Source organism: Rhinolophus hipposideros (genome assembly GCF_964194185.1).
Source record: "Rhinolophus hipposideros genome assembly, chromosome: 7".
Lineage (NCBI taxonomy): Eukaryota > Metazoa > Chordata > Mammalia > Chiroptera > Rhinolophidae > Rhinolophus > Rhinolophus hipposideros.
Genome location: NC_138053.1, coordinates 49,691,359 through 49,718,921, shown reverse-complemented (window position 1 = coordinate 49,718,921; position 27,563 = coordinate 49,691,359). Strand labels below are relative to the sequence as shown.

The 27,563-nt window shown below is 36.7% G+C and overlaps 1 protein-coding gene across 1 annotated transcript in view; it reads left to right on the top strand.

The window, feature by feature from the left end:
• Window positions 1-22,304, top strand: part of JMY (junction mediating and regulatory protein, p53 cofactor) — an 87,826-nt gene extending 65,522 nt beyond the window's left edge. Inside the window, exons 5-11 of the mRNA XM_081054254.1 lie at window positions 551-716; window positions 880-1,067; window positions 2,583-2,669; window positions 11,170-11,265; window positions 12,430-13,030; window positions 14,114-14,424; window positions 17,876-22,304. Coding sequence (XP_080910380.1) covers window positions 551-716; window positions 880-1,067; window positions 2,583-2,669; window positions 11,170-11,265; window positions 12,430-13,030; window positions 14,114-14,421 — 1,446 coding nt within the window. The 3' untranslated portion in view covers window positions 14,422-14,424; window positions 17,876-22,304. The remainder of the gene's footprint in view (window positions 1-550; window positions 717-879; window positions 1,068-2,582; window positions 2,670-11,169; window positions 11,266-12,429; window positions 13,031-14,113; window positions 14,425-17,875) is intronic.
• Window positions 22,305-27,563: the final 5,259 nt, after the last annotated feature.

The window sequence follows — 27,563 nt, the reverse complement described above, 5'->3', positions numbered from 1 at the left end:
AATGGCAAGGATTTTCATGAAAAGCAGTTCTGTCGTGCTGCTCCGCTCACACCCACTCACCCTGCTCTCTAGTCTGATCTAGAAGCTAGCCAGGCTGTGACCATAGAGCAAAACAGCCCAGGATGTGTGGGGTTGACCAAACTCTGTTGAGCCTGTCTGATTATGGCCTAATCTTATTCATATATTTTATATGGAAAGGATAACTGTATAATTAGCACTCACTTGTGAGAGTGAAAAGGGACACCATTAATATTTGTCAGGACAATTAGAATAATGTATTACTATCCTAAATATGAATGAGTTGTAATATAAAAATAAGATAAAACCTATTTTTACCATGTTTGCCTAGTTATTTCTAAAATCACATGTTTTGATTATCACTGTTTTTGTATCTTTTTAAAAATCGTCATTTCTTGCCTATAGGTTTTTCTTAGAACAGTTGCGACATGGATTTATCCTGTCTGATTAGTTTTCATTTCTAATTATAATGTGATTTTCTTTTTCTTGTTTGCACCGACTAGAAATGTTCTTATTTTTATTTTTGATGCAGATGCAGAGTTTGCAGGGTGGTACAGAAGCCATAGCCCGATTGGATCAGTTAGAAGCTGATTATTATGATCTGCAACTTCAGTTGTATGAAGTGCAGTTTGAAATCTTGAAGTGTGAAGAGTTACTATTGACAGCACAACTGGAAAGCATCAAAAGACTTATATCAGGTATGGTGTACATTTAACCACGTAAGTCCACAAAAAGATTGACTACATCACCAGAAATAATGGCTCTGCCTGAGGTTACAGAGCCAATAAGTGGGTTAGAACCCTGTTTTGTCTGCGCAGCTCATGCTCTTAACCACTGCCCCTTATTGCTGTTCTCTAACAGAAAAGAGAGATGAAGTGGTGTACTATGACACTTACGAAAGCATGGAGGCCATGCTGGAGAAGGAAGAGTTGGCAGCGTCAGTGCATTTACAGAGAGAAGAGTTACAGAAACTTCAGCAGAAAGCACGCCAGCTGGAAGCAAGACGTGGACGGGTTTCAGCCAAGAAAGCCTACCTCAGAAATAAAAAGGTATATAATAGGTTAAGTATTTATTGAGTATATAACATTGATTTTAAATGTTTTATTCATTACTTAATCCCTGATCCATAGCTAATAATTCTAATCCAATTTGTCACTAATATTTGCATATTTTCGAAAATGAAGTAAGTTGTTATGGGGTGCTTCTTCATATTTTTCTGGAGTTACTGGGTAATATATGGTATATGTAACATAGTACCTCTCTAAAATCTGAAAAAAGTTTAATTTCAAAACACATCTGATCTAAATTCTGGATAAGGGATTGTGAACCTGTATCCTTATTTTATAACCCAGGGAACCAAGGTGTCCAGTAGTTAAATAAATGATCCAAGGAAAAGTGGTTAGTATAGGGCAAAGGTAGGATTCTATCCTAGGTCTGTGTGACTTAGAAGCCTGAGTCATTATATCACTATATTATGTCACTACTTACTGCCTTTGTTTCCCCACCACCATCCCCAGACTGCCCGAGACTGCCCTAGATAGGCTCATTTCATGCTTAATACTTGTTAGACTATAGACTCAATCCAGTGTGGGTGAAGAATATGATATAAACATTTGCTTAAAAAGAAGAGAACTGACTCTGGGTGGTGAACACACAATGTGATGTATTACAGAATTGTACACCTGAAATCTATGTAACTTTACTAACAATTGTCAGCCCAGAAAACTTAAAAAAAAATTTTTTTTACAGTTTATTAGCTGAAAGGTCATTCCTTAAGTATCTTTCTCTGGTTAGAAGAGTAATCTTTTGGTATAGTTTGAGAGTGTTGGAAACTAATGTAGACTCTTTTATCTGGAGTTCTCCAGAAGGACCCAGGGAAAATGAAGCATAGTGCCACTAAAAGTTAGCAGATGATAGTGCATTATTTTGTAAAGAAGCACATATCTCCTATTTTATATTATATTTTTATCTTTTTTTATCTATGTGATTAGAAAAAGCATACCTTTATTTTGTTTATAATTCTGACTGTCTAGTCTTTATGGTCTCTTTTAGTTCTGAAGTCTGTGACTAGAAGATTCAGATTTCATGATATTGTTTAAACCAATCTGGGCAAAGTCATGTTTTTAACTCCTCAGAGAGAGCTTAAGAATACAGACTTTAAGCCAAGAGTTGTATATCCTTTTTTACCCAGAGTAGTTTTAAGAGTACAATAAGACTTAGAATCTTTTGACCACAGATTTCAGAATTGAAAGAGAGCCTTGAGATTATCTAAGGACACCCCTTTCCACTCTACCTTGCTCCATCCCTCCCCTCCAAAAAAAAAAAACCAGAAATCAGTAGTTCTAGAGAAGTTTTAATAGTTTGATAGACAAGTCTTTTAAGATCCTAATTATTTGGCTTATGCTGCTTCAGACTCCAGATGAGAATCCAAAGGTGGTTTACTTGGTATTTTGCTATGTGGATATATGTTAAGATTAAAATTGAACTTATCAAGTAAACCCTGGTATGGTATTTCAAGTATTTTAAGTTTCACTTATATTAAAACATATTTTTTCTATTTATAGGAAATTTGTATTGCAAAACACAATGAAAAATTCCAACAGCGCCTTCGGAGTGAAGAGGAATATAGAACCCATCACACACTACAACTAGTAAGTTTGAACTCTTGAGACTTAGAACAAAAGTTTGATTTTTACATGTATGAAAGTGAATAAAATCTATAAAGAATAAAAACATGTTATATGTAGATGTTAGCAACAGTTCACTATATATCTGTAAATATAGTACAGACGCACAGCTTCCCCTACCAGCCAAATCCCACACAAGTGTGGTACGTTTGTTACAGTCAGAGAACCGACACTAGCACATCGTCATCCAAAATCCGTAGTTTACATGGGAGTTCGTTCTTGGAGTACATATTCTGTTGGTCTTGACAAATGTGTAATGACATGAATCCACCGTTAATAGAATACAGAATATTTTCATTGCCCTAAAAATTCTCTGTGCTCCATCTATTCATCTGTCTCCCCAAATCTTTGATCTTTTTAGTGTCTCCATAGTTTTGCCTTTTCCAGAATGTTTAATTGGAATTATGCAGTAGGTACCCTTTTCAGATTGGCTTATTTAACTTAGTAATATATACCTTTAAGGTTCTTCCATGTCTTTTCATGGCTTGATAGGTCTTCTTTTTAGTACTGAATAATATTCCATTCCTTGGATGTACCACATTCATCCATTCACATACTGAAGGACATGTTGGTTACCTCCAAGTTTTTGGCAATTGTGAGTAAAGCTGCTGTAAACTCCATACAGGTTTTTGTATGTACCTAAGTTTTCAACTCTCGGGTAAATAACAAAGGATCATGATTGCTGGATCGTATGGTAAGGTTATTTGAAGGTTATTGCCAAAGTGGCCGTACCATTTTGCATTCCCATTAGCAGTGAATCAGAGTTCCTATTGCTCTGCATCTTTACCAGCATTTGGCATTTGCCAGTGTTTTAGATATTAGCCATTCTAATAGGTGTGTAGTGGTTTTTTAGTTTGCAATTCCCTATGGGCATTTGATGTTGAGCATCTTTTCATAATGTTTATTTGCCATCTGAATATCTTCTTTGGTCAGGTGTTTGTTCAGATCTTTTGCTCTTTTTTTAACTGGGTTGTTGACTTATTGTTGAGTTTTAAGAATTCTTTGTATATGCTCTATAGCAGTCCTTTATCAGATATGCCTTTTGCAAATATCTTCTCCCGGTCTGTGCCTAGTCCTTTCATTTTCTTGACAGTATCTCTCACAGGGCAGAACTTTTCATTTTAATGAAGTCCAACTTACCAGTCTTTCTTTCATGGGTTATATCTTTGATGTTGTATCTAAAAAGTCATCATCAAACCCAGGGTCATTTATATTTTCTTCTATCTTGTATTCTAACAGCTTTATAGTTTTGCATTTTACATTTAGGTAGGTCACTGATCCATTTTGAGTTACTCTTTGAGTTACTTTGGAGGGTAAAAGGTTTGTGGCTAGAAACTTTTTTTTTTTTAAACATGGTTGTCTAGTTGTTCTAGCACCATTTGAAAAAACTGTGCACTCTCCACTGAATTACCTTTGCTCTTTTAAAGATCAGGTGATTATATTTATGTACGTCTACTTTGATCTCTCTATCCGGTTTTATTGATCTAGGTCTTTTGCCCCTCTAAAGAAACTTTAGAATCAGCTTGTCGATAACCATAAAATAAGTGGCTGGGATTTTGATTTAAGATTGTACTGAATCTGTGATCAAATTTGGAATAATTGAAAACATTATTAAGTCTTCCTATCAATGAACAAGAAATTTATATCCATTTATTTAGTTTTTTGATTTCTTTTATGAGTTTTGTAGTTTGCCTTATATAGATCTCGTATATATTTTATTAGATTTATACCTAAGTCTATCTTATCTTTTTTTCTTTCTTTCCTTTTTTTTTTTTTTTTTGGTGGTAATATAAATAGTATTGTAGTGGTGATGTAAACAGTTTTTAATTTCAAACTCCAGTTGTTTGTTGCTGGTACATTAGAAAGCAGTTTATTTTTATATGTCAACCTTGTATCCTGCAAACGTGCTATAATCACTTACTAGGTCTAGGAGTTTTTTTGTCAGTTCTTTCAAATTCTCTACGGAGACAATCATGTCATCTGCAAATGAAGAGTTTTATTTCTTCTGTCTCAATCTGTATATCTTTTATTTGCTTTTCTTGTTGCATTAGCTAGGACTTCCAGTAGGATGCTGAAAAGGAGTGGTCAGAGGTGATATCATTGTCTTTCCTGATCTTTTAACAAGAAAGTTTCTAGTGTCTCAGCATTAAGTATGATAACTAGCAATAGGGTTTTTTGTAGATGTTTATCAAGTTGAAGAAGTTCCCGTTTGTAGTATGCTGAGATCATTAGTTCACTTTTTAAAAAATCACATTAAAAACCTTTCTCCCCTAGTATTGCTGTACCTTATCATGTCTACAGTATATTATCCTGATAGTAGTCTTTTCAGACACATATGTCTTAGTCAACACCAATAATTTGTATTTCATTAAATAATAGAAATTCTGACATGCCCATATCACTATATGTACTTACTTAAAATTTCTCTTTCCTTAGTGTCACACTAAAGGTGGAGAGCTTTGATTTTTCTTACTTGATGACATAAGCTCACTTCGGCACATGTGAGCTAAATTTCCTTACTCTTGATTTTAAACACATACAAGTAGCCAAACTATCCATTAACTATATGATTCATCTTTTTCTTAGAGGGTAGAAATAGCAAAATTAATTATTGCACTTTTATTTTTCATTGCTATCTTCATGGGTCAAAAACTGGTTTGTAAGGAAGGTTAGACAATGGGCCAGCAGAACAGGGGGCATATGAGAATGCCCCCTACTGTCACCATCAGTATCTGCACTGGCAGCTTGTTATTTAGGTTCCACACTTAGAATTTGTTCCTCATTACATAAAGATCTAATGAAATGCCAGTACTTTGCTGGATGGCATAACTAATTAACTTTGAAAAATGAATATCAAATCCTTTCTCAAAGAATTTTATGGGACAAAGAGGAGTGAAAATGAGGAAATTGATACTTAAGGGAATCTCAGAGATATATGTCATCTGCGTAATTAAATTTGCCTAATACCACCTTTGGGTGGAACACTTCATTGTGGGAGAATGAATCTATTAACCATATAGTCATCATTCACATATATAGATAGAGGAAAATGAAAGTTGGCTTAAATTGTTTTTCAAAGCTGATTTTACCAGCTATCTTTATCAAAATTTCTTGGGTAGTAGATTGTTTAAAATGTAGGTCTCTAGATTTTAGCCTTATTTTTTCAAAAATTTCTTTTAGAAATCCTTGCAAATTAAATATGTAAGATGAAGGAAGTTTACTACCTGATAGTAAACTCTAAAACAGAATAGTTTTAAAAATGTAAAATTACTATTGTTTTTGAAGCTCAGAGGTAAATTGGGTAAGGGAAGGGAATGGTGGTGGTTAGGAAACAAGTCGGTTCTTCCCTTTGAAAAATGCATTCTTGTCTTATGTAACCACACTCATAAATCTTGGGTTTCATTTCAAGAAAGTACACATGGAATACTTCTAAGCTGTAGTTTATGGAAACTTATCAGACCTTTTTCGATTATTTTGCTCACAATGGCTTCTTTTACCTACTCCCTCCATGCTCTGTTATGTGGCCTGCTCAATCATTGTCTGTTCTCATTTTCTTAAAACAACATTTTTTTGTTTTTGTTTTTTAAATAACTTTTTTCATTTTTCAATTAACAGTTGATGTACAATATTATATTAGTTTCAGGTGCACAACATGATTAGACATTCAGACAACCTAAAAGGTCATCATCCCAATAAATCTAGCACCCACCTGACATCATGCATAACCATTACAATATTATAGATTATATTCCTTATGCTATACTTTACATCCCCATGACCATTTTGCGACTACCAATCTGTACCTCTTAACCCCTTCCCCTCCTTCACCCATTCCACCAACCCTCCTCCCATCTTGCAGCCCTCAAAATATTCTCTGTATCTATGAGTCTGTCCCTATTTTGTCTGTTTATTTTGCTCTTTAGATTCCACATATATGTGAAATCACAACAGCCTTTCTTTCTCTGTCTGACTTACTCCACTCAGCATAATATCCTATACGTCCATCCATGTTGCTGAAGATGGCAAGATTTCATTCTTTCTAACGTCTGAGTAATATTCCATTGTGTATGTACCACCTCTTCTTTATCCACTCATCGTTTGATAGACAACCGGGTTGCCACCATATCTTAGCTACTATAAAAAATGAGATGAACATATGGATGTACATATCCCTTCGAAGTAGTGATAAATACCCAGAATTGGGATTACTGGGTCCTTCTTTGTCTCTTGCTACAGGCTTTATAATAAAGTCTGTTTTGTCTGATATGAGTATTGCTGCTCCAGTTTTTTGTTTGTTTTTCCTTTTTCATGAAATATCTTTTTTCATCCCTTTCAGTCTGGATGTGTTTTTCAGTCTGAAGTGTGAGTCTCTTGTAGGCAGCATATGTAAAGGTCTTGTTTTCTAATCCATTCAGCCACCCTATGTCTTTTGATTGTAGTATATAATCCATTTACATTTAAAGTAATTGTTAGATATGTAGTTATTGCCATTTTATTATTCATATTTATCTTTTTTCCCCCTCTTGAAGTCCCTTTAACATTTCTTGTAATACAGTTTTGGTGTTGATGAACAAATTTAGCTTTTTCTTGTCTGGAAGCTCTTTATTTGTCCTATGATCCTAAATCATAGCTTTGATGGGTAGAGATTCCTTCTGGCCTGAAAAGTTTCTGTTGGGAAATCAGCTGACAGTCTTATAGGAGTTTCTTTGTAAGTAACTAATTGCTTTTGTCTTGTTGCTTTTAATATTCTCTCTTTGTCTTTAAGTTTTGGCATTTTAATTATGTTGCAGCCTGGTGTGGGTCTCTTTGGGTTCATCTTGTTTGGAACTCAGCACTTCTTTGGCTTATATGTCTGTTTCCTTCACTGAGTTAAGGAAATTTTTTGTCATTATTTCTTCACCTATGTTTTTAATTCCTTGCTCTCTCTTCTCCTTCTGGTACCCCTACGATACAAGTGTTGGGTATGCTTGGTATTGTCCTAGAGGCCCCTTAAACTATCTTCATTTTTTGAATTCTTTTTTCTTTTTGCTGTTCTGATTGGGTATTTTCTGCTAACTTATCTTCTGAATTGCTGATTCAGTCCTCTGCTTCACCTAATCTGTTGATTCCTTCTGATGTATTGTTTATTTCAGCTATTACATTTTTCATTTCTGAGTGGTTCTTTTTTGTTTTCTATCTCTGTTTTTATGTTTCCTGTCTCTTTGTTGAGGTTCTCACAGATCACTGAGCATCCTTATAACCAGTGTTTTGAACTCTGAATCTGGTATATTGCTTATTTGTATTTTGTTTAGTTCTTTTTCTGAAGCTTTGTTCTGTTCTTTTATTTGGGATATGTTTCTTTGTCTTCCATTTTGGCTGCCTCCCTGTGTTTGTTTCTGTGTATTACCGTGTTTCCCCGAAAATAAGACCTAGCTGGACACATTAGAGCTGAGTAACTCTAATACATTTTTTAGAGCAAAAATTAATATAAAACCTGGCATTATATATTATAATTGTATTATATGCATTATATTATATTATATAAGACCAAGTCTTATACTAAAATAAGACTGGGTCTGATATTAATTTTTGCTCCAAAAGATGCATTAGAGTTGATTGTCTGGCTAGGTCTTATTTTCGGGGAAACACAGTAGGTAGGGCTGCTATATCTCCCGATCTTAGTTGAGTGGCCTTATGTAGTAGGTGTGCTGTGGGTCTCAGTGGTACAGTCTTCCTGGTCCTTTGAGCCAGGTTTTCCAGGTGTGTCCCTTGTGTGGGGTGCGTGTGTCCTCTCGTTGTAGTTGAGCCTTGGTTGCTGTTTGCAGGTCAGTAGGAGGGATCAACCCTCAAGCTGATGACTGTGACTACAGTCAGGCTGTGACTACAGTGGAAGAGCTGTTGTACAGACGCTGACCCTTTACTTTAGCAGGGCTCTGGCATCTGCCCAATCAGCCCTTTGGGTGTGTCATCCTTGGAGGCAGCAGGTAGTGCTCCTGCTCATTCCGAAGCTGTCCCTCAGGCATGCCAGCCCAGAGCCTCCTGGGAGGGGCCCTGCTGCAAACCAAGCTCAGCTGCAGTCTGTGCCCTGCCCAGGGCCACCTGGAATGAGCCATAAATGGCCACCACCGTGCTGGGATTGGAGGTTCCTGGAAGAGGCTAAAAGATATCACAAAACATGGTGAATGTTTGAATTTTAAAATTATTACAGTAAAAGACACATTGCCATTAATCCCCCTCAAAATACTTCCCCTCACTTTGAACACACTTATGCCATCATTCTTGCCACTTTCTAAAGCAGTTTTGGAAGTCCTCTTTTCATGAGTGTCTTTATTTCATCCTCCATCGTGACAACGCTCCATGTCACACATCACTTCTGGTATGGCAATTTCTGTCAAATAAAAACATTACAGTATGCCCTCATCCACCTTATTCACTGGATCTGGCACCGTGAGACTTCTGGCTCTTCCCCAAAGTCAAAATGACCATGGATGGAAAACATTTTGACTCAAACCAGGACATCGAGGCAGCCACAACAGCACAACTAAAGACACGCACGAAAGAGGACTTCCAGAACTGCTTCAGAAAGTGGCAAGACTATGGGATAAGTGTGTTAAAAGCGAGGGGGAGTATTTTGAGGGGGATTAATGGCAATGTGTCTTTTCCTGTAATAATTTTTTTTTATTTAAACATTCACTGTATTTTGTGATCACACCTTGTGAGTTGCAAACTGAGGCAAGCTGCCATCAATGACAGGCTTGGAACTGCTCAGCAAGAGGTACGGGGCATGCCAAGGCCGGATGCTACCTGTTTGGGATTAGTGAACCTTTGAGAGATGTTAGAAAAGTCCACAGCATGAGCCAAGACAGGCTGTTTGTATGTAATAGCCACTAGAAGTGGCTGGGGTGGGCCTGTAAGCTTGGTGGGTTGTGGTATCAGGAATCATCAGGGTGGGGTGGGTCATGTTAACCAGGTTAATGGAGACTCAGATATGGCAGCTGGGAAGGGGAAGGGCTCAACAAAGAAGTAACAGATTCTGCCAGCACTCCTTTCTGGAAGAAAGCTGCTGCTCCAGCTCTCAGACTCCAGGAGCCCTCCGTCTCACTCGGCTACAGTGTCACTGGTTTTCACAGCCAGAAGTTATGGGGACTTCTCTTCCCAGTACTGGAACCCTGGGCTGGGGAACCTGGTGTGGGCCTGGACTCCTCGCTTCTCCAGGGGTCCTCTATAGTCGAGAGGACCCCTTCCCGATTTTTAACTGCATGTGGGTAAGGGGCCAGCCCTTTCCATTTCTCTGCCCCTCCTACCAGTTTTTACGTGGCTTCTGTATATCCTTAGTTATAGGATTTCTGTTCAGCTAGACTTCAGATGATTCTTGTTCTGTAGTTTAGTTGTAATTTTGACGTGGTAAGAAGATGCAACACTGTGTATCTACTTTATCATCTTGACCAGAAAACAATACTTTGTTATGAAAACGTTTTTTTTTGTTGTTTTAAGATTTTTATCATTAGGGAAGGGGAACAGGACTTTATTGGGGAACAGTGTGTACTTCCAGGACTTTTTTCCAAGTCAAGTTGTTGTCCTTTCAGTCTTAGTTGTGGAGGGCGCAGCTCAGCTCCAGGTCCAGTTGCCGTTGCTAGTTGCAGGGGACGCAGCCCACCAACCCTTGCGGAGTCGAACTGGCAACCTTGTAGTTGAGAGACCACTGGCCCATGTGGGAATTGAATCGGCAACCTTCGGAGTTAGGATCACGGAAATCCAACTCCCTGAGCCACCTGGCCCACCCCATGAAAATCTTTTATTGCTTTTTTGAAGGATAGTGTATATATATATATATATATATACATACATACATATATATGTATATATATATACACATATACATATATATATGTATGTATACATACATACATATATATACACATATATACATATATACACATATATATACACACACACACACAGAAAAGTGCACAACTCATAAGTGTGTAACTTGAAGAATTTTCACAAGATGAATAATATACCTATATAACCAGAACCCAGATTGATAAACAGATGTTAACAGAAACCCCCTTTGGGTTACCTTATGTTACCATCAAGTAAGTACTCCCCACCACAACTTCTCTTTTCCTGAGTTCATTTTGATTCATCTTGGAGTTAGATTTAATTAAGATACTATTTCAGGAAAGTTTCATGCTGTATTTTCTGAGTTCTGACATGTTTGAGGAATGCTTGTCTGTTTCCTTTATACATGAAGGACAATTTGGCTGGGTCATACTGTCAGTTTTGTCTTTACCAAAATTTTGGAGACATTGCCATACTCTTATAGCATTGAATGTTGCAGTGGTGAGGCCTGAGGTAACCCCTACCCCCAAACTCACCCCCGTATGAGACCTGGTTTTCCTGCCTGAATACCTATAAAAAGCTCTATTAATGATAAAAAGGAACGGGACACATCATAATGGAATTACTATTAATTTTTTACCAGAAGAGAGAAAAAGTACATGATGAAGAAGAAAGAAAAACTGCCTGGGTTAGCCAAGAAAGACAGAGAACACTGGATAGACTTCGAACTTTTAAACAGGTAATAAATAATGATGATCAATTTATTATTTTCCATTGCTTTTTAAACAGAGCTAGATACACTCTTCTATTGTAGGATTTCTTTGTATGAGAAAAGCTTGGTTTTCCTTATTTAGAAAATAATTATAATCACGGCAGTCCATTTTGTAATGTTTTTAAATTAATGTTTTGATTGCATGGCTACCTTGCTCTGGTTTCAAGAATTAATATTCTTGTGACCCTTAGGCTACCACTTTAGTGTAGTATAAGAGGAATGGTCAAGACCTCTGGGAAGCCTGGATTCTTCTTGAGTTTTATAAAATTGGTAGGTCAGAGCCAACTGTGCATTTCAAGCATCAACTTGTTATTAATGCCACATACATCAACTTATGGTAATAATCTGTGGAAATGACCAGTGGCAGAATTAGAGGGTAGATCAACATATGAGAAATGCTTCAGCAGTTCTCACCAGACTAACCCATGACTATGGACACAGATATCACAGCAGCTAAATATTCCTTGGAACTGTGCTTAAGCTGAATGGTTTTAGTTGTTAAAGTGCTCAGGAGCCTTGCTTCTCCTGTCTGTGGTGAGGGACCATCTTATAGGCGAAGGAAGCTTTTGATCAAGTTCTCTTGGTATTATAGTGAAGGGGGGGGGGCAGGGTTCTTAATACAAGGATAAGCCTTGAGTTAAGTATGCATTAATGCTAGGTTTTACTATAGTAAAAATATAGAATGAGAGTTTTATATGTCAGTACTCAAGCATTTGCAAATACATGTAAGAAACTAATAGTAGTTCCTTTGTTTTCTGCATATATATGTTTGACATCATTGATGTTGTGTAGTTTACAGTGCTTTTATTTTTCCATTTAAATTCATAATTTTATTCAGTAAAGACCTTTTTTTTAAATCAGGTGGTAATTTTGAACAGTTGACTTAAAGTGAATAAAGGGGATAAAGCCTTAATAAAGGATTTGATAAGAAGTAAATAAGAGAGTTTGATGATGACTGAAAGGTACTACTCTTTGGTGTTCTGGTTTTCTGTATAACTTGATTAAAGAATTTTCCCTGAAAATTACAGAAGCTCCAAAATAACATCTTGCATTTGAGGGACAAAATAGCCATTTGTTCATAAGTGGTTTTAATATAATTTAACCAGTTATGATAACTTCTGATTTTTTTAGAGGTACCCTGGCCAAGTCATACTTAAATCAACCAGGTTACGACTCGCTCATGCAAGAAGAAGGAGTGCCACCAGTCCTGTGCCCTGTGAGGACCGGTCCGAATCGCTACCAGGGGTGCTACAGGTAGAAGAGAAAAGTGAAGAGGTGGAGGAAGGAAGAGGCAAGCTTGGATCATCACAAACAACAGAAGCCGAAATCCTCACACAACTTGAAGATACTTCATTAGTGCAACTTGAAGCCACTTCATTACCTCTCAGTGGTGTTACCTCGGAACTGCCTCCCCCTGTTTCTCTTCCACTTTTGAATAATAATGACCTTGAACCAGGTTCTCTCACCACAGATCCACTCCCACCACCTCTTCCTCCAACACCACCTCCCCCACCACCTCCTCCTCCCCCTCCCCCCCCACCACCACCTCTGCCTGTTGCTAAGGACAACACCCCAGAGACACTGGAGAAAGGTCTGCCTAGAATGGAGGGAAATGAGAAGAGGATCCCTAAGTCTGCAAGTGCCCCTTCAGCACACCTCTTTGACAGTAGCCAGCTGGTCAGTGCCAGGAAGAAGCTCAAAAAGACTGCTGAAGGTTTACAGAGGAGGAGAGGTAAGTTAAAAAAGATATTTTTGTGTTCATCTATTGAATTAAAGTAAGGTATAATCAAAAGACTTTTTATTTCATAGGACCTTACAGAACTTAAAACATTTTATTTGGGGGCAGTATTTGATAGCAAACGGGTTTTTAAGGTGACAGCAGGGCAGAATTCCCACCAGTGTCCATTGCACATCGACAAATGTGTATAGACATAGAAATGCATACCTTCGTTAGCTGTTAGGCTTGTTTTTAAAAATATATCTTCTGAAGTGATAATGGATCTATTTGGTAATACATAGTAGATGGTCGTTTTGAGTTAGAAAGTCTGATTTTAAACCTGGGAAATACAAGAAAAGTATTCACATTAGAGGTAAGCCATCTGGTCAGGACTAGCACAGTAGGATGACATTAGCAAGGCAGTGTAACATCTGGTCACATTTATTGAGGACCTTGGTATATACTCTTTCTATAAAGAAGCAAAAAAGGAATAGGTAGTAATAGGTACTATTTATTGCATGTCAAATATGCCTTAAAGCTATGTTTGAAAAGAACAGAATAACCCTAGCCCTTAAGGAGCTTTAGTTTGCATAGGGAAAACGTTGTATAAAACACTTTACATGTTACATTTTAATCTGAGAGACCATCCTGTAAAATATTTTTTTACCATAACCCGAGCAGAATTCCATACATAAAACAACCAAATGAAATCACTATAATGAACCAAAATTTAAATTTTTTTAATTAAAATGTGTAACCCAGTCACTGTCTGAATTTAGATTGAGCTGGTACATTTTGGAAATCCTTGGAAGCCTCAACTATATTACTAAAGACCACTTCCCGGCCTCCAGTGTGCTCCCTTCTCACATGAGAAATGATAGGAATACCTGACATGGAACTCGAGTGTTGGGATTTCTTTTTAATAAGCATAGTTAGGATCCTTGTGCTCTGGCAACCTTCTGTCCATGCTTCATGGTCCATTTTACAGATGGCCCGTTCCCAGTGTCCTGGGCTATCACAGTCCTAAAGTCTACAGGTTACATAGTTTGCCTCTGAAGTGTGGTCCTAACTGTAATTGTTCTCTTTCATTTTCTAAAGTGAGCTCACCCATGGATGAGGTGCTAGCTTCCTTGAAGCGTGGTAGTTTTCATCTGAAAAAGGTTGAACAGCGAACTCTGCCTCCTTTCCCTGATGAAGATGACAGTAATAATATCTTGGCACAAATAAGAAAGGGGGTAAAATTGAAGAAGGTACAGAAGGAAGTTTTGAGAGAATCCTTCACGCTTCTGCCTGACACAGACCCTCTAACACGGAGCATCCATGAAGCTCTTAGAAGAATCAAAGAAGCATCCCCTGAGTCAGAGGATGAAGAGGAGGCTTTGCCTTGCACAGACTGGGAAAACTAACAAGTAAATGGTCTTATTTTCTCCAGTAGCACTTGGTAATACTGCTTATATATTGACTGATGAGGTCTGTTGTATTTTATAGAGTCTCAGGTTTATTATTTATTAATTCAGCTCAATTATAGTTCGGATTATAAATTTGTAAACTTCAGATTTTCCTTCTGTATTTTCTAGAAACTTTATAGAAAAGCAAGACACATTGCTTTATAAATCCTGTGTTTTATATCCTGCTCATTAAAAATTTCTTCAGTACAGCCATATCCCAAGTAAAGAGGATAATTCCTAGTAATGTGACAGTCTTATTCTAGGTTTAAAAAACAAAAGGCTTTTTATAACTGAAGTATTTTGGTTACAAACTGTTATGCACATTGAATTTCGATGTTTTATTAGCTGTCTGCAAAGGAATTTTCTAAGGTCAGTCTAAAAAAAATTGTATCGTCTGATTACTTAGCTTTTGAGAAGCCTTTAAAACTAAGGTTTACCATTTTAAGGCTTATCATAGTTACTACATTGTTTAGTTAAAATTGTAGTTAACATAATAAATATATAAAAATTATACATATTTTATCAAGGACCCCTGTGGGTATTGGTTACATATTTGGCATTCTCCTAAGGTAATAGAGGGTTGTACTCCCAATATTTTTAAATAAGCTAATTATAAAGTAATGTGGCACAAATTATGCTAAATATATAGAATCAGTAAAGATAACCCATACTATAAATTTAATAGTATATAGCTTCATAATATTCACCAAAAGGGGAAGACTCATAGTCCCAGAGGTAGTAAGTAAAGGACTAATAAATTTACATGTTATCATGGTGATTCTTAAATGTGCCTGATCATAAGAATTACGGGGAAAGCTTATTAAAAATGCAGATTCCTGGCCTTTACTCCCAGGATTCTGACCAAGTAGGCCTGATGTATATGCAGGAATACATCTGGATTTTGAAGATATAATACAACAACAAAAAATAAACTATGTTATTAATTTTTATATTGATTACCTGTTCAGAGATATTATTGTGGATATCAAATATACTAAAAGCATTTTTACCTGTTCGTTTTAGGCATGGGTCCAATGTTCCTCTTCTACACTCCCAACCCCTGTCCTCCCTAGCAGCATCTGCACAGACCAGTAGCTTAACAAAATGGGTGGAAAAAAACAACCAATTCCTCTTGATAAGTAGTTGTGTGTTACCTTTAATGTGCTTCAGCCAACATTTCATAGTCCCGCTGTCCTGCCATGGGTCTTGCTTGGGCTGTTGGTATCCCTTTTTCCTGTTATTTATAGAGATTCAATCCATCACTTTATATACTTACTATTTTTGGATCATAAAATAATTTCAATTCATTTGTGCCTGTACATATGTACACTATGCTTTGTAGAGGGCTGTCAGTATATCAGTATGTCTACTCAGTATGTGAAAGTGTCTAGAAACCCAGATGTGTGTGACTGGAAATCTTTCCCACACTAGATATTTGTAAATAGTGCAGTGCTTGCTACTTATTCCCTTGTCTACTTCTGCTTGTATCTTCTCAGTGAGCTGCTAAGCCCGTGCCTGAGACTACCATTTTAGCGTTGACTGGTTAATTCCACAGCTGGGCCTTCACATAAATGAGTATTTAGTCCTTTTATGAGAGTTGCCTGCAGTGGCCCAGTCAGGGTACAGGTCCTGCCAGCAGCTGCTCAGGCCAGCCCGTCCCTGCTTGTCTTCTTCCTCCCACCAGGTCCTGCCCAACGCATAGACACTGCAGCAGAATTTCATATATTCAAGTGGCTGGGATGTTATTTATAGCTTTTGGCTGCTAGTTTTGCCTTATATCAGATATTAAGAATATGTCCATGATGAATACCACTTTGAAAATTGCCTAATACTATTCCCCTTTTTGGCTGACTTTTTTGGCTGGTGTATAATGTTGGTGTATAATGTTTGGCTAGTATGATGTTGAGAGAAACAATGAAATATTTCCAGAAAATGTATGTCCTCAGTTATTTGCAAGGCCGTTTTTAAAAGACTGAATGTATGTTATACCACAAGGAAACCATGGACTAGTTGTAATCCCTCCAGACTGAGAGGCAGTGATTGAGGAGCTGGATAGCACTGCCTTGTGTGGTCTTGGGAAATAATTTTCAAAGGCTGAACTTTTAGATACTTCTCTACAGATAGCAAAAAGGGCTATCATTTGTATTTCCTATTATTAATTAGCTACTTTCTTACAGATTTTAAATTATTAACGTAATTACATACTTTTTTTGAAAGTCCCCTGTTCTGCCTCATCCTGCCTCTTCCCAGAGGTAGCTATAGATAATAGTGTCCTAGAAGGGTATTTCTCCACATAAGGAAATATATATAATTATGTAGATTTTTTATTTATTGAGTTTCTAATTTGTTTCCTGTGGGGTCCTTCTTAAATTTATGAAGTAACTACAATGATGCTGTCCAGTAGAAGTACAGTGTGAGCCACAGATGTGATTTAAAAGGTTCTAATAGTCACATTTAAAAAGGAATGGGTGAAATTAATTTAGTAACACTTTATGTTATATGACATCTCCAAAATAGTATTTTTCAACATGTTTTTAATGTAAAAAAATTGACAGTGTAATTTACATTTTTTTGTACGGAGTCTTCAAAATCCATTGTGTATTTTACGTTTACTCATGCAAATTACAACGTACGCATCTCAATTTGGATGTTAAATATTCAGTGGTGAAAGTGAAATGCCCTACCAAAACCACAAGATTACATTTAATAGATAAATATTTGTACTGCTTCTGATTTTAATTTAAATCAAGTTAAAAATTCAGTGTCTCAGTCACACGAACCACATTTTAAGTGTTCAATAGCCACATGTAGCTATGGTATTAGATAATACAGAACTATAATTAAATAAGTTAGTATTTTATTCATGTGCATATCAGCTTTTATCTGACAAGTAGGTCTCATAAATGCTCCTGTGCCATAGGTAAGCTCATCAATCTCAAACACAACTATTTTGAATTTTAAAAAGTCCTGATAAAGACCAGTATTAATCCTGTCCTCTAAATGTCGATACAACAAAAACTGCTCCTTATTGAATTTTAAAGATGCCATTTAGTAGTTCTTACTATACTGACAGTTTATGAGAAGTATTTTAGATTGTATTTTCCTTTTCAGTATGTATTTTTGACAGGAAATGTTACAGTAAAAGGAATAAAAGTGAGTCTAACATACAGCCTTTTAAGTGATCAAAATTCATATTTAAATTTTGTTTTCTTTTTTATTGCTTCAAGAAGACAAGCATATCCTTTTTTAAAAAAAGTGTCTCCTGCACACTATTTGTGTAAATGATTGTTTACAAGAAAAAACTATCAGTGTTCATCCTGGATATTGCAAACGGTATGAGGGAACATATATACACACTACCTTTAATATGTCATACTTTTTTAACACACTTTATTATTTTGTTTGTAAACAGGTGACTCAACAGAAAGAAAAAAATACCTACAGCTGAAGATCGGTTCATATTCTTTTGGAAAACAAAATTTTAAGCACTTGGTTCAACAATTGGATTTCATTAGATCCAAAGTGTATTGTCTCAGTGGTGTGAAAAAAAGGAAGCACAATTGGCAAGTTATCACTTTTCCAGTCATTCCAGTAGATGGTGGTTAACATGAGTTTTAGATGTGCAATGTTCTGACTGCAGTGAAGAAAAAGGCCTTCAAGGAGATCCCTGTTTTTTTTTTAACCATCCCCTCCTGTCCACCCACTTACATAGTTGTAGTGGCCAGTAAAGCTAGGGGTCGCTATGAGTTGGAAGAACACTGGGTTGACAGATCTACTGTGAGCTGTATTGGGACTGATTTGAAATCCATCTTTCAGTGCACTGAATGGTCATCTGCTTGAAAATTACAGAGCTTCTTCCATATCACCTTATATAAGTAGTGTGACACTCTGAAAAAAGAAGTTTATCATGATAGTTATAGGACAGGAACTGAAAGAACATCAGATGGAAATGTACTGAAAATTCCCACATTACCCGTCTCCAAAGGAATTTTCATAAAGATGTTCAGTAACATCTGGAAAGATACAAAATATGGAGATACATCTATTAAAGTGTTTACCACACATGATATATTTAACATGGCATATTTTTAGAAGACCACACACTTACATTTTGTAAGTTTTCGAAGTAAAAATTTCCATGCTTTTAAATAGTTCTTCATAATTGTGAATTTATAACAGTTTGAATTTTATGTGCAGCTTTGTTTATGAGAAGCAATACTTTGTAATTTGATATTTCAAATTATTTTTAGTCTTTTTGTTTGAACTATTGCTTGAGTATTATAATTCAACATGACTTTCCTATTGAGAATCAAAAATCAGGATTCAGTAATAGGGATGCAGATCTTAAGTCTTTTTATCATGCACCATTTAAATTTTTATTTTATGCTCCACAGTGAAAAAAATGTATGCTCTACAAATATGCAGAAGAAAACAGGCGGAAAAGAAAAGCCTCCTTAGCTGGCATTTCTTTATCTTCACGTGCTTTGAGTGGAATTTTGGGAGAGAGCCTGTGGTATTGTCACTAAATTTTTAAACATGTATGTAGCTCCAGGTGCCGGTTTTGCTGTAATGGAGTCCTAAAGGATGCATTTATATGAATGGAGCCATTATGAATTCTCAGCTGGACTGTTGTGGGCTTGAATGAAGGTAGATATGTTGGACCCGGTGTACCGTACCCTGTAGAGTATAATTCTGCATAAGACAGATCTTGGCCTTTATATGAAGGGAGTTAAGGACTGAAATACCAAAAAACGTATTTTTTATGATGCAATTTTTCTGGCTGAGACCCAGAAAGCAGTCCTAGAGTAAAAGCCGTCAAATGTATATGAATTGTTATTCCTGAGAAAAAAAATAACATTCACACCTTTGTCACTTTAAAGTGTTATTTCCTTGAAAATAATTGTGGAGAAAATTTTCTGGCAGCAGGTTGTAAAGAACAAAATCTTTCTGCTTAAACATTGGTAATATTTTTACTGATAAGACTAGGAGCTTTTGCATGGCATTGTCATGATACATTGGTTTATTCTCACATCTTGTCTGGAAAGATTAGAAATACGGATCTGATACATAAACTGAATCTTTATCCCATGATTGGGGAGTGGGGTAGATTATTTTCCTGTTTACCATGAGTAAAGCATTGAAGCATGCTTTTCAACCCAAAGAATGATTGGTTTAATTGTTAATATATTTGAAAAAGTTTTTAGCAAATTTGCAAACCTGAAAAAAATTGTGTGTCAATTTTATGCCTTTGGATGTTTGTTTATAACATGTTTTGTTTTTCAGTCGTTGACATTTAGAAAAATACAGGAGAATCGAGTATTAAATTAACAGTGAAAGCACTGGAACTTTCTTATATCTAGAGGGAATTACTACCCAGTTAGTGTTGCAGCTGGGGTTCCTTTAAAAAGCAGGCTCACTTATAAAAAGGTCCTGTGATCTGTCTTCCTGAGGCATTTTGTAATTAAGTCTCTAGCAAATAGCGGAGGGTGCACAGCCTCCTATTATACTCGTAGGGGTGTCTCCACAGCCCTTAACACATCCCGTTGTAGCACTTCATAAAGGTTATGTCACAATTGAAGGTGAGTGGGCGAAAGCAGCCAGCTGCGCTGACTCTCCAGTAAATGACTTTGTGCAGCACACTTCTCTTCTAGGTTCAGGTTCCCACTTCCACAGGGGCCTGCGCGTTACTGCGGGTCATCAGCCTGATGGAGTTCTCACAAACAGTATGAAAATTTAAACTAACTGCAGTCTACTTGTGCATCAAAATGAGATAACCAATTGAATCCTCATCTTAATTTTAAAGCGGTTTCAGAACCCAACAGGAATTATGTACACATGGTTAAATTCTTCTTTTTTCTTGCCCCTAATAAAATGAACATGTTTGGCCTTAATATTCAATTTGTATATATTTAGTTATGATGGTACTTACGTTTCCAGTTCCAAACTTGGCTGTACTGTTTATATGGTTTAAAACATTTGACAGTTATATTTCTGTTACTGTGTCATTTCTGTATTAAGAATCCACAAACAGCTGCTTGTTTATGCTGAATCAATTTAGAAGTTAATTTACCAATCTAGTCTCAACTGCAATGTATGTAAAATAGGGAAACAAGTAGATGATGACTTGGGGATGTTTTGAGGTTAATGTTACTGCTCACTTGAATGTCAGTTTTAAATATTTCTCTTACTAATGCAACTAAAATTTTGTATATAACCAATGTGGCATGTATAGAGAAGGTATTCCTAATGATTTAAAATCCTAATGGTACTGTAGTGTAGCAGTATGAGGAAATGCCTGGCTAAAGAGGATTTTTAAAAGATGAGCAATCGTTGTGATTACTTGATGTATATTTTATAGGCTTATTGAGGTTGTGAGCAGCACAAAAACAATCATTCCTTAATCCTTCATTGTGGAAGTGAAACATTTCAAGAAATGCATTTTTCAAGTCCATTTTCAAATGGATTCTTAGACACAACTATGGGAGTTGATCAGGTGTAGTATTTCCACAGTCAGAATGTGGGGCTTTTCTTACATGAAACCATAGAAATTTTTCAGCACTTTCATGTACTCTGTATAGTGAGAGGGTAAAAAATCCTTGTTTCTACAAAGCTGAACTAGCAATATTTGGTAAACTATGGCATGACCATTTTCTGTTATGAAATGTGTTAAATTGTAAAGCATTCTTTGGCCATAGCAGACACTAAGAATTGAAACTCATACCAGTGGAACAAAAATTAATGGGCAGCATCCTCTCTGTTTAGAATGGGGCCAGTATACAATTAATACAATTTAATTTTGTACATTCCCTAAGACTCCATTTTTTAATTACATTCACTAAGTGTGTATATAAATTTAAGTCAATACTTTCAGCCTAAGGAAAGTTTTTCTTTCACTAAATACAAGGGTGTTTGGTTTTTTTTTTTTTACCTTTATAATTTCATTATTGTGCACTTACCATCAGATACAAACTTGTAAAGTACTAATGGGCACTTAAAGGCCTTATCAGGGAGTTAAATTTCATACACTTTACCAGGTTGTTTGTAAAAAATCTTTTTGAACAGCTGTAAAACATTTAAGAACTGTGGCAGACACATTGTTAACATGCAACCATTTGGTAGAGAAAGCAGAAACCTTAACAAGTTTTACCTAATTCTTGCACTGAATTTAAATGATAATATAAAGTTAAATGTACATTTTAAACAGATTTTATCCCCCATTTATTGCTTAGCATAGGAGAACTATGCTTAGTGTTAGAGGATTGACCAGCAAGATTGATTTCAGATGGAAGGAGAGGTAAGAAAGTAGAAGCACCTTACTGTTGGAGCATGTTGTGTTTATTTAGTGAATTGTTCAGTAGCTATTTCTGAACTTTGCTGCAAAGTGCTCTTTAGTTAAAGCACATAAAGAAGAGTCTCTGCTTAAAAAATTGCTTTGTAAAATGAAGCAATGGTATTTTATATCCTATAAATATAATCTAATTTAAAAGTTTTTCCTACAAAACGAGTTTATATTGCTGCCTAAACTATCATGTATGTAAACAGAGGTTTTTTTAAAGGTGAGAGGGAGTCTGGATGTTCATTCATTTTCTCTCTTTCTCTCTCTCTCTGCGTGTGCGTGTGTTAAATGTTTGCCCATTGAGTTGTTTCGAAGATGTATTCATTCTGAAATTTTGTGTTCTGCCCTCAGTAAATGTACAGCTTGGTATTTGAGGAATTAATTGAATTCCAAATTTATAAATGTTTCTCCCTTCTCCAAACACATTTATTATGACACTGTAAGGTGCGTGTACAGAAAATACCTCTGAGATTGACATATTAAATATTTTATCAATGTTATTTCACACTGAATCTCAAAGCAATCCTTTATTTTGAGGGTTAGGGGAAAGTTTGTTTTGTTTTTTTAAAGTCAGGTATAAGTAAGAGGGGCTCAATTTGGGGGGTTAAGACAGGTCCTTGGAAAGTGATTTTTAGATGTGTACAAAAGGTATGGGTGTTGGTGTTGGTTACAGAGTTCAATTTTAACAAGGGAAGTTTTGGGGTTTTTATTTAACGTGCATGTTTTATGGGTAACTATCAAAGAGTGTAACAAGTTATTCTAGTTTTCCCCAATACTAATTATACTAGTTTTAAGAAGTCTCCATAATCACAAGATGGCATTTGCCCTTCACTTGTGAACCAAAAGGAGTAGATAATACAACCCATACAGTGACTTCTGACTTCTTTAGTTTGGACAGAATCCCCACTGTCTCCTTGAATTTCTCATTGTACTGTATGTCTTGCCAAGGTTGAAACCATAATACATAGTTTATGAAAAATTGAAGGTTACAGATCATTTTGCATGAGTAAAGCCCATTAAGGCTTATGAAACTGACATGTTTTTTAGCCTTTCCAGTTAAATGAAAATTTTAATGGCAAACCAATTCACTATTTACTAGCTTTGTGCAATATTATAATGGTAGAAGCAAAACACTAGCACATTGTGCTTGGCTTTTGAGGATTGCTTTAACACCCTAACATTACATGGGCAATGTGCACAGTGTATTGTAAATGCCAACTCTTGCAAATTTACAATACTTAAATATGCTCAATTAACATTCTAAAGTATTACAAGTACAAAGAAAAAACTAAGCAAGCATTTATAGCAATACTTTGAAATCTCCAATAATTGTTTTGACTGTTGACTTTTGCTATTTAGTGCAACTTTCTGCATCGTAATTATTGTATTGCTTTGTATTTCATGTTTTTTACACTCATGACTTCAGAATTAAGTACTTGTACACCAAGTATTGCAATCACCTTTCTCTTCTTGTACATGCAATGTAACAACATACAGTTTTGGTGCTTAACAATATTCCATTTTTTCTTTAATAAAAGATATTTATTGAGTTAACCTCATTTTGTTTGCTTAACATCGGTGGTAGATACTATCACTTCACTTCGAATAGAAAGAGCATAGCAAGTTGTATACTTAACGTTGAATAGGATTTAGAGACTCTCCACCCCTTACTTCTGGCCCCGCCCGACCACTATCTGTAATATTTTAATGGCAGCTTTATTTGTGCTAGTAATATTCGTGTCATCTGTGAAACTAACTATCCACCTAGTTTGGGAATGTCGACTTCCAAAATTGGAAGGTGTTTAAATGCCTTTCATTTTAGTAGTGAGTTTGTGATCATCTAAGATGGGGAGATTATTGGCTTTACTCTTAAACATAGGACTAGCTTAACTAGATCCCAGCGGATACTCGTACCAGTGCTGACGTGATGAAGGCAGCGCGTCCTTTAAGGGACTTCGTTCCAGATGCTGCCAAGCCCTCCTGTTTTTCCAGGCGCTCGTTTATAAAATGATGGGCTGAACAGAAGAAGTTTGGGACTTCTTTGCAGCTCCATGATTCTGTATTAAGAAGTGAGAAATTTCTCCAAGGAAGGGCCTCACTTCCATGAGTTGCCACCACAGATATATCTGCAGCTAACCAGAGAGCTTTGATTACTAGATGGTTTTTCCATGAGAGTTTAGAGAATGGACTTAATAGAGGAACATTAGCCAAACTGATAGAACCTTGTGCCTCTTGAATTAAACTTAAGATACATTAATACAACTCTCAACACAGTACTTCAGAAGACTCCTCACACCTGGTTTACCCTTGTGAAAATCATGGTGCGGTTGGCTTGGGAAGGGCTTACCATGTGACTTCTCTGTTGGATTAGCCATCTTTACTAAGAGGTGAAAACGGCTTCTGAAAATCTCGGAGTGACTAGAATTCCTGATTCCTTTGCTACTCTCATTCATCCTGACCCTGCTGAGTTCTACAAGTTCATGAATTCTTGGCTACAATAAGCTCTTCGGGAAAGGTTTAAAATTCTTTGGTGCAAAAATTCCTACATTTCCATCACATTCTGGCAGCTACTGATTGATATGGCATTTAACTGGATTTCCCAAGCACTGTCCTGCTGCAAGGTTAGAACATGGATATCTTTTCCACAGAGACCCCCCCCCCAGTTTCATTGCATACCATACACTTTGGTTTTCCTCGCTGTTGGCAATTTTTCCAGATGTTTCCACTAGTAATGTTGCTCATTCACAAGTCTTCTTGCTCACCAGTTGTGTGCTCGCATCTTTCTCTAAACCTAGCTTTTTGTCAGCTGCTTGATCTGTAATTGACTGGTCAGCCATTCTCCTTATCGTTCTCCTGCCGAGAGTCATACGAGTCCATCCTCTGATCACAGTGGCCTCCTGCTTCTTTCTCTCACCGGCCTCCTCCATTTGCTCTTGGCTATTGCTGTGACTGACTCCCTGTACTCAAGTGATTGAGATCTTTCTAATCCCAAATTCCTCCCCATTACTGATTCCAGTGGCCAGGCAGTGCATTCAGTAGAGTCCAGGACTTCCTGCCTCCATGCTGGCTAAGGAAAACATGCATCAAAGCTACAAGGCTCTCTGTGGAGGACTCCTCGCCAAGCCTCTACCCTAGTGTCTCCATATTACATGCTCATCTCATGCCTTTACACTGGCACACGTGTCTGTCTGAAATACTTCTCTTGCCTCAACACCATCTAAAGTCCATCCATGGAGCGTTAATTTGGAAAGCACGTGGGCAATATGTGTCTGACCCTCCCTATGTGTCAAAATTCTTAATCAGAACATTGAAAATAGTAGAATAAGAAAGTTAAGATGTGAAAGGAAGAACTACAGAATCTGATTTAATCATCACAACACTACAAATGTTACTAACCATTTGAGGCATAAGAAACGGGGTTAGATATTGTCAAAGGTGACAACTACTAAATGGCAGAGAGCTTTGCTTGAAAACCTCTTCATTATTCCCCATAGCAGCTCACCTTCACTCTTAGCTCTTTAAGGTCCAACTAGTGCTCAGCTTTCACACAACCTTGAGAAGAACGCGTCTCTTCCTAATTGGTGTCACTCTTTCCCATGGCTCTAAAAGACGTGTGTCATGACAACGCCCAATTTCATATTTTCCTGGCTTATGCCTCTTCTCAGAACACTAGATATGTATGTCTTCGGCTGTCTGGTGAGCTCTTCATTTGGATGCCTCATACCTATTTTAAATAGAATATGTCCAAAATGGTTCCCTTGATCCAAACCTTCTCAGCTTTACCCATCTTTCACAGTTCATCTAGTTCTGCAATTTAGAACTTGGAAGTTACCCTTGCTGCCTTTCACACCCTCACCCTCCACGTCCAATTTCCAACAAATCCTATCAAACCTAATTCCAGTTTACATCTGGCATACATCGACTGTTTTCTCGGTCCCTTACTACCTCTGGTCTAGACCACCTTCATCTCTCAGCTAGACGACTGCACTAGCCTCTTAAATGATCGTTTCACTGCCACTCCTGTCTCCTTCCAACTTCATTCTCCACCCACAAAGTGGTGAGATCAGATCTCTCCCTGCTGCATAAAACCCTTCAGTTGCTTTCCATTGCAGTTAGAATAAAATCCCAAATCTTGAACAGGCAATTCATAAGAGAAATCCAAATGGCCAATATGCATACAAAAAGTCTACCTCATTAGTAACAAGAACATAATTAAACCAAAATGAGAGACCATTGCAGCTTAAGAATGGTTAAAATGGACAGTTTTGAATATTGTCAAGGATGTAGAAAACAAGAACTTGCATATAGTATTGGTAGTATAAAAGGTACAACTATTTTGGAAAACTGCTAGGCCATTCCCTACAGAAGTGGGATGTCTGTTCACCCCCTGACCTAGCTGAAATACATGTGTACTGAAATCGGAAGACATCTGCACGCATACTTACAGGAGCGTTCTTCATAAAAGCCAACAACCAAAATAACCTAAATGGTCATCCACTGATGAACGGACAATTGTATATTCCTAAAATGTGGTCTAGCCATACGAGGGAGTGCTCGAGAGCAATAAGGAATACAGCTACACAACAATTTGGATGAGTCTCCATGACAAAGTCGAGTAAAAGAAGCCAAAAAAATAATGATTCCAGTCATATGAAGTTAAAGCAAAACTAAACTATAGCATTTACAATATTATTTAGGCAGTAAAACTTAAAAAAGCAAAGAGATTATAATGGTTTGGTCACGATTTGGGGGAAAGGAGAGCTTTACGACTCGAAAGGAGCATGTGGAGAACTGTGGGGCTGTCCAGCTCCTATTTCTTGCCCAGGGTGGGAGTTCACCTTACAATAGTTGGCTAAGCTTTACATTTATGTATTTTTCTGAATGAACAACACATTTCCTGATTTTAAAAGGTTTTTTAAAAACCCCAATACAGAGTTATTTTATTAGAATTCCAGAAATTGCTTGTAAAATTCAAGTTGCCAAAAACTTTTTTCTCCACAAAATAATTTGCATGCTTGCTCTACAAAACATATAATCTAACATATTTTACTTCATTGGTTGGTAGCAAATCAGAGCCAAATATAATGCTCCGATGGAAAAAGCGGCTCATCTCAGACTTCTCTCTACAGTTCTCTGCTCCTTTTATTTGGCTGTGTGTGTGTGTTCTAAACTTCTCTAGGTACTTTAATATTTATGTTTCCTTTGGGGAAGTAGGTTGGAAAATCTAAAATTTCATCAAATAAAAAGGTGTTACAGCATCATGGCACAGTGGGTAAGAGCAAGGACTCTGAGACACCTACTAGCTGTGAATTTGGACAAATTACTCTTTGTGCTTCAGTTTATTCATCTGTACAATGGAGACACTAATATCTACTTCACATGGTTATTGTGTGGATTAAATGCATAAATAAATGTCAGCTATTATTCTCCTGAAGATATACCAAAATTCTTCACACACACAAAAAAAAAGACCACAAAGGTTTGAGTAATTTAGAAGCAGTAACATCTGAGACTAGACTAGATACCCTGGAACAACCTGAAAAAGCAGCAATAATCATATACATTTCTGTGTTTAGGGAACATAATTTCATCAGATGCCACAAAATAATTCTGCAATAGGCAACATTTTACATTAACAACACCAAAAATAAAACCTTACCTTTACATTTGCTCTCTGTAGAAAGAATTGGGTGCAACTGAACAATGCAGGATTTCTGTTTGCTGACAGGAAATGCAATCCTAAAGAATCGAAAAATATAAACGT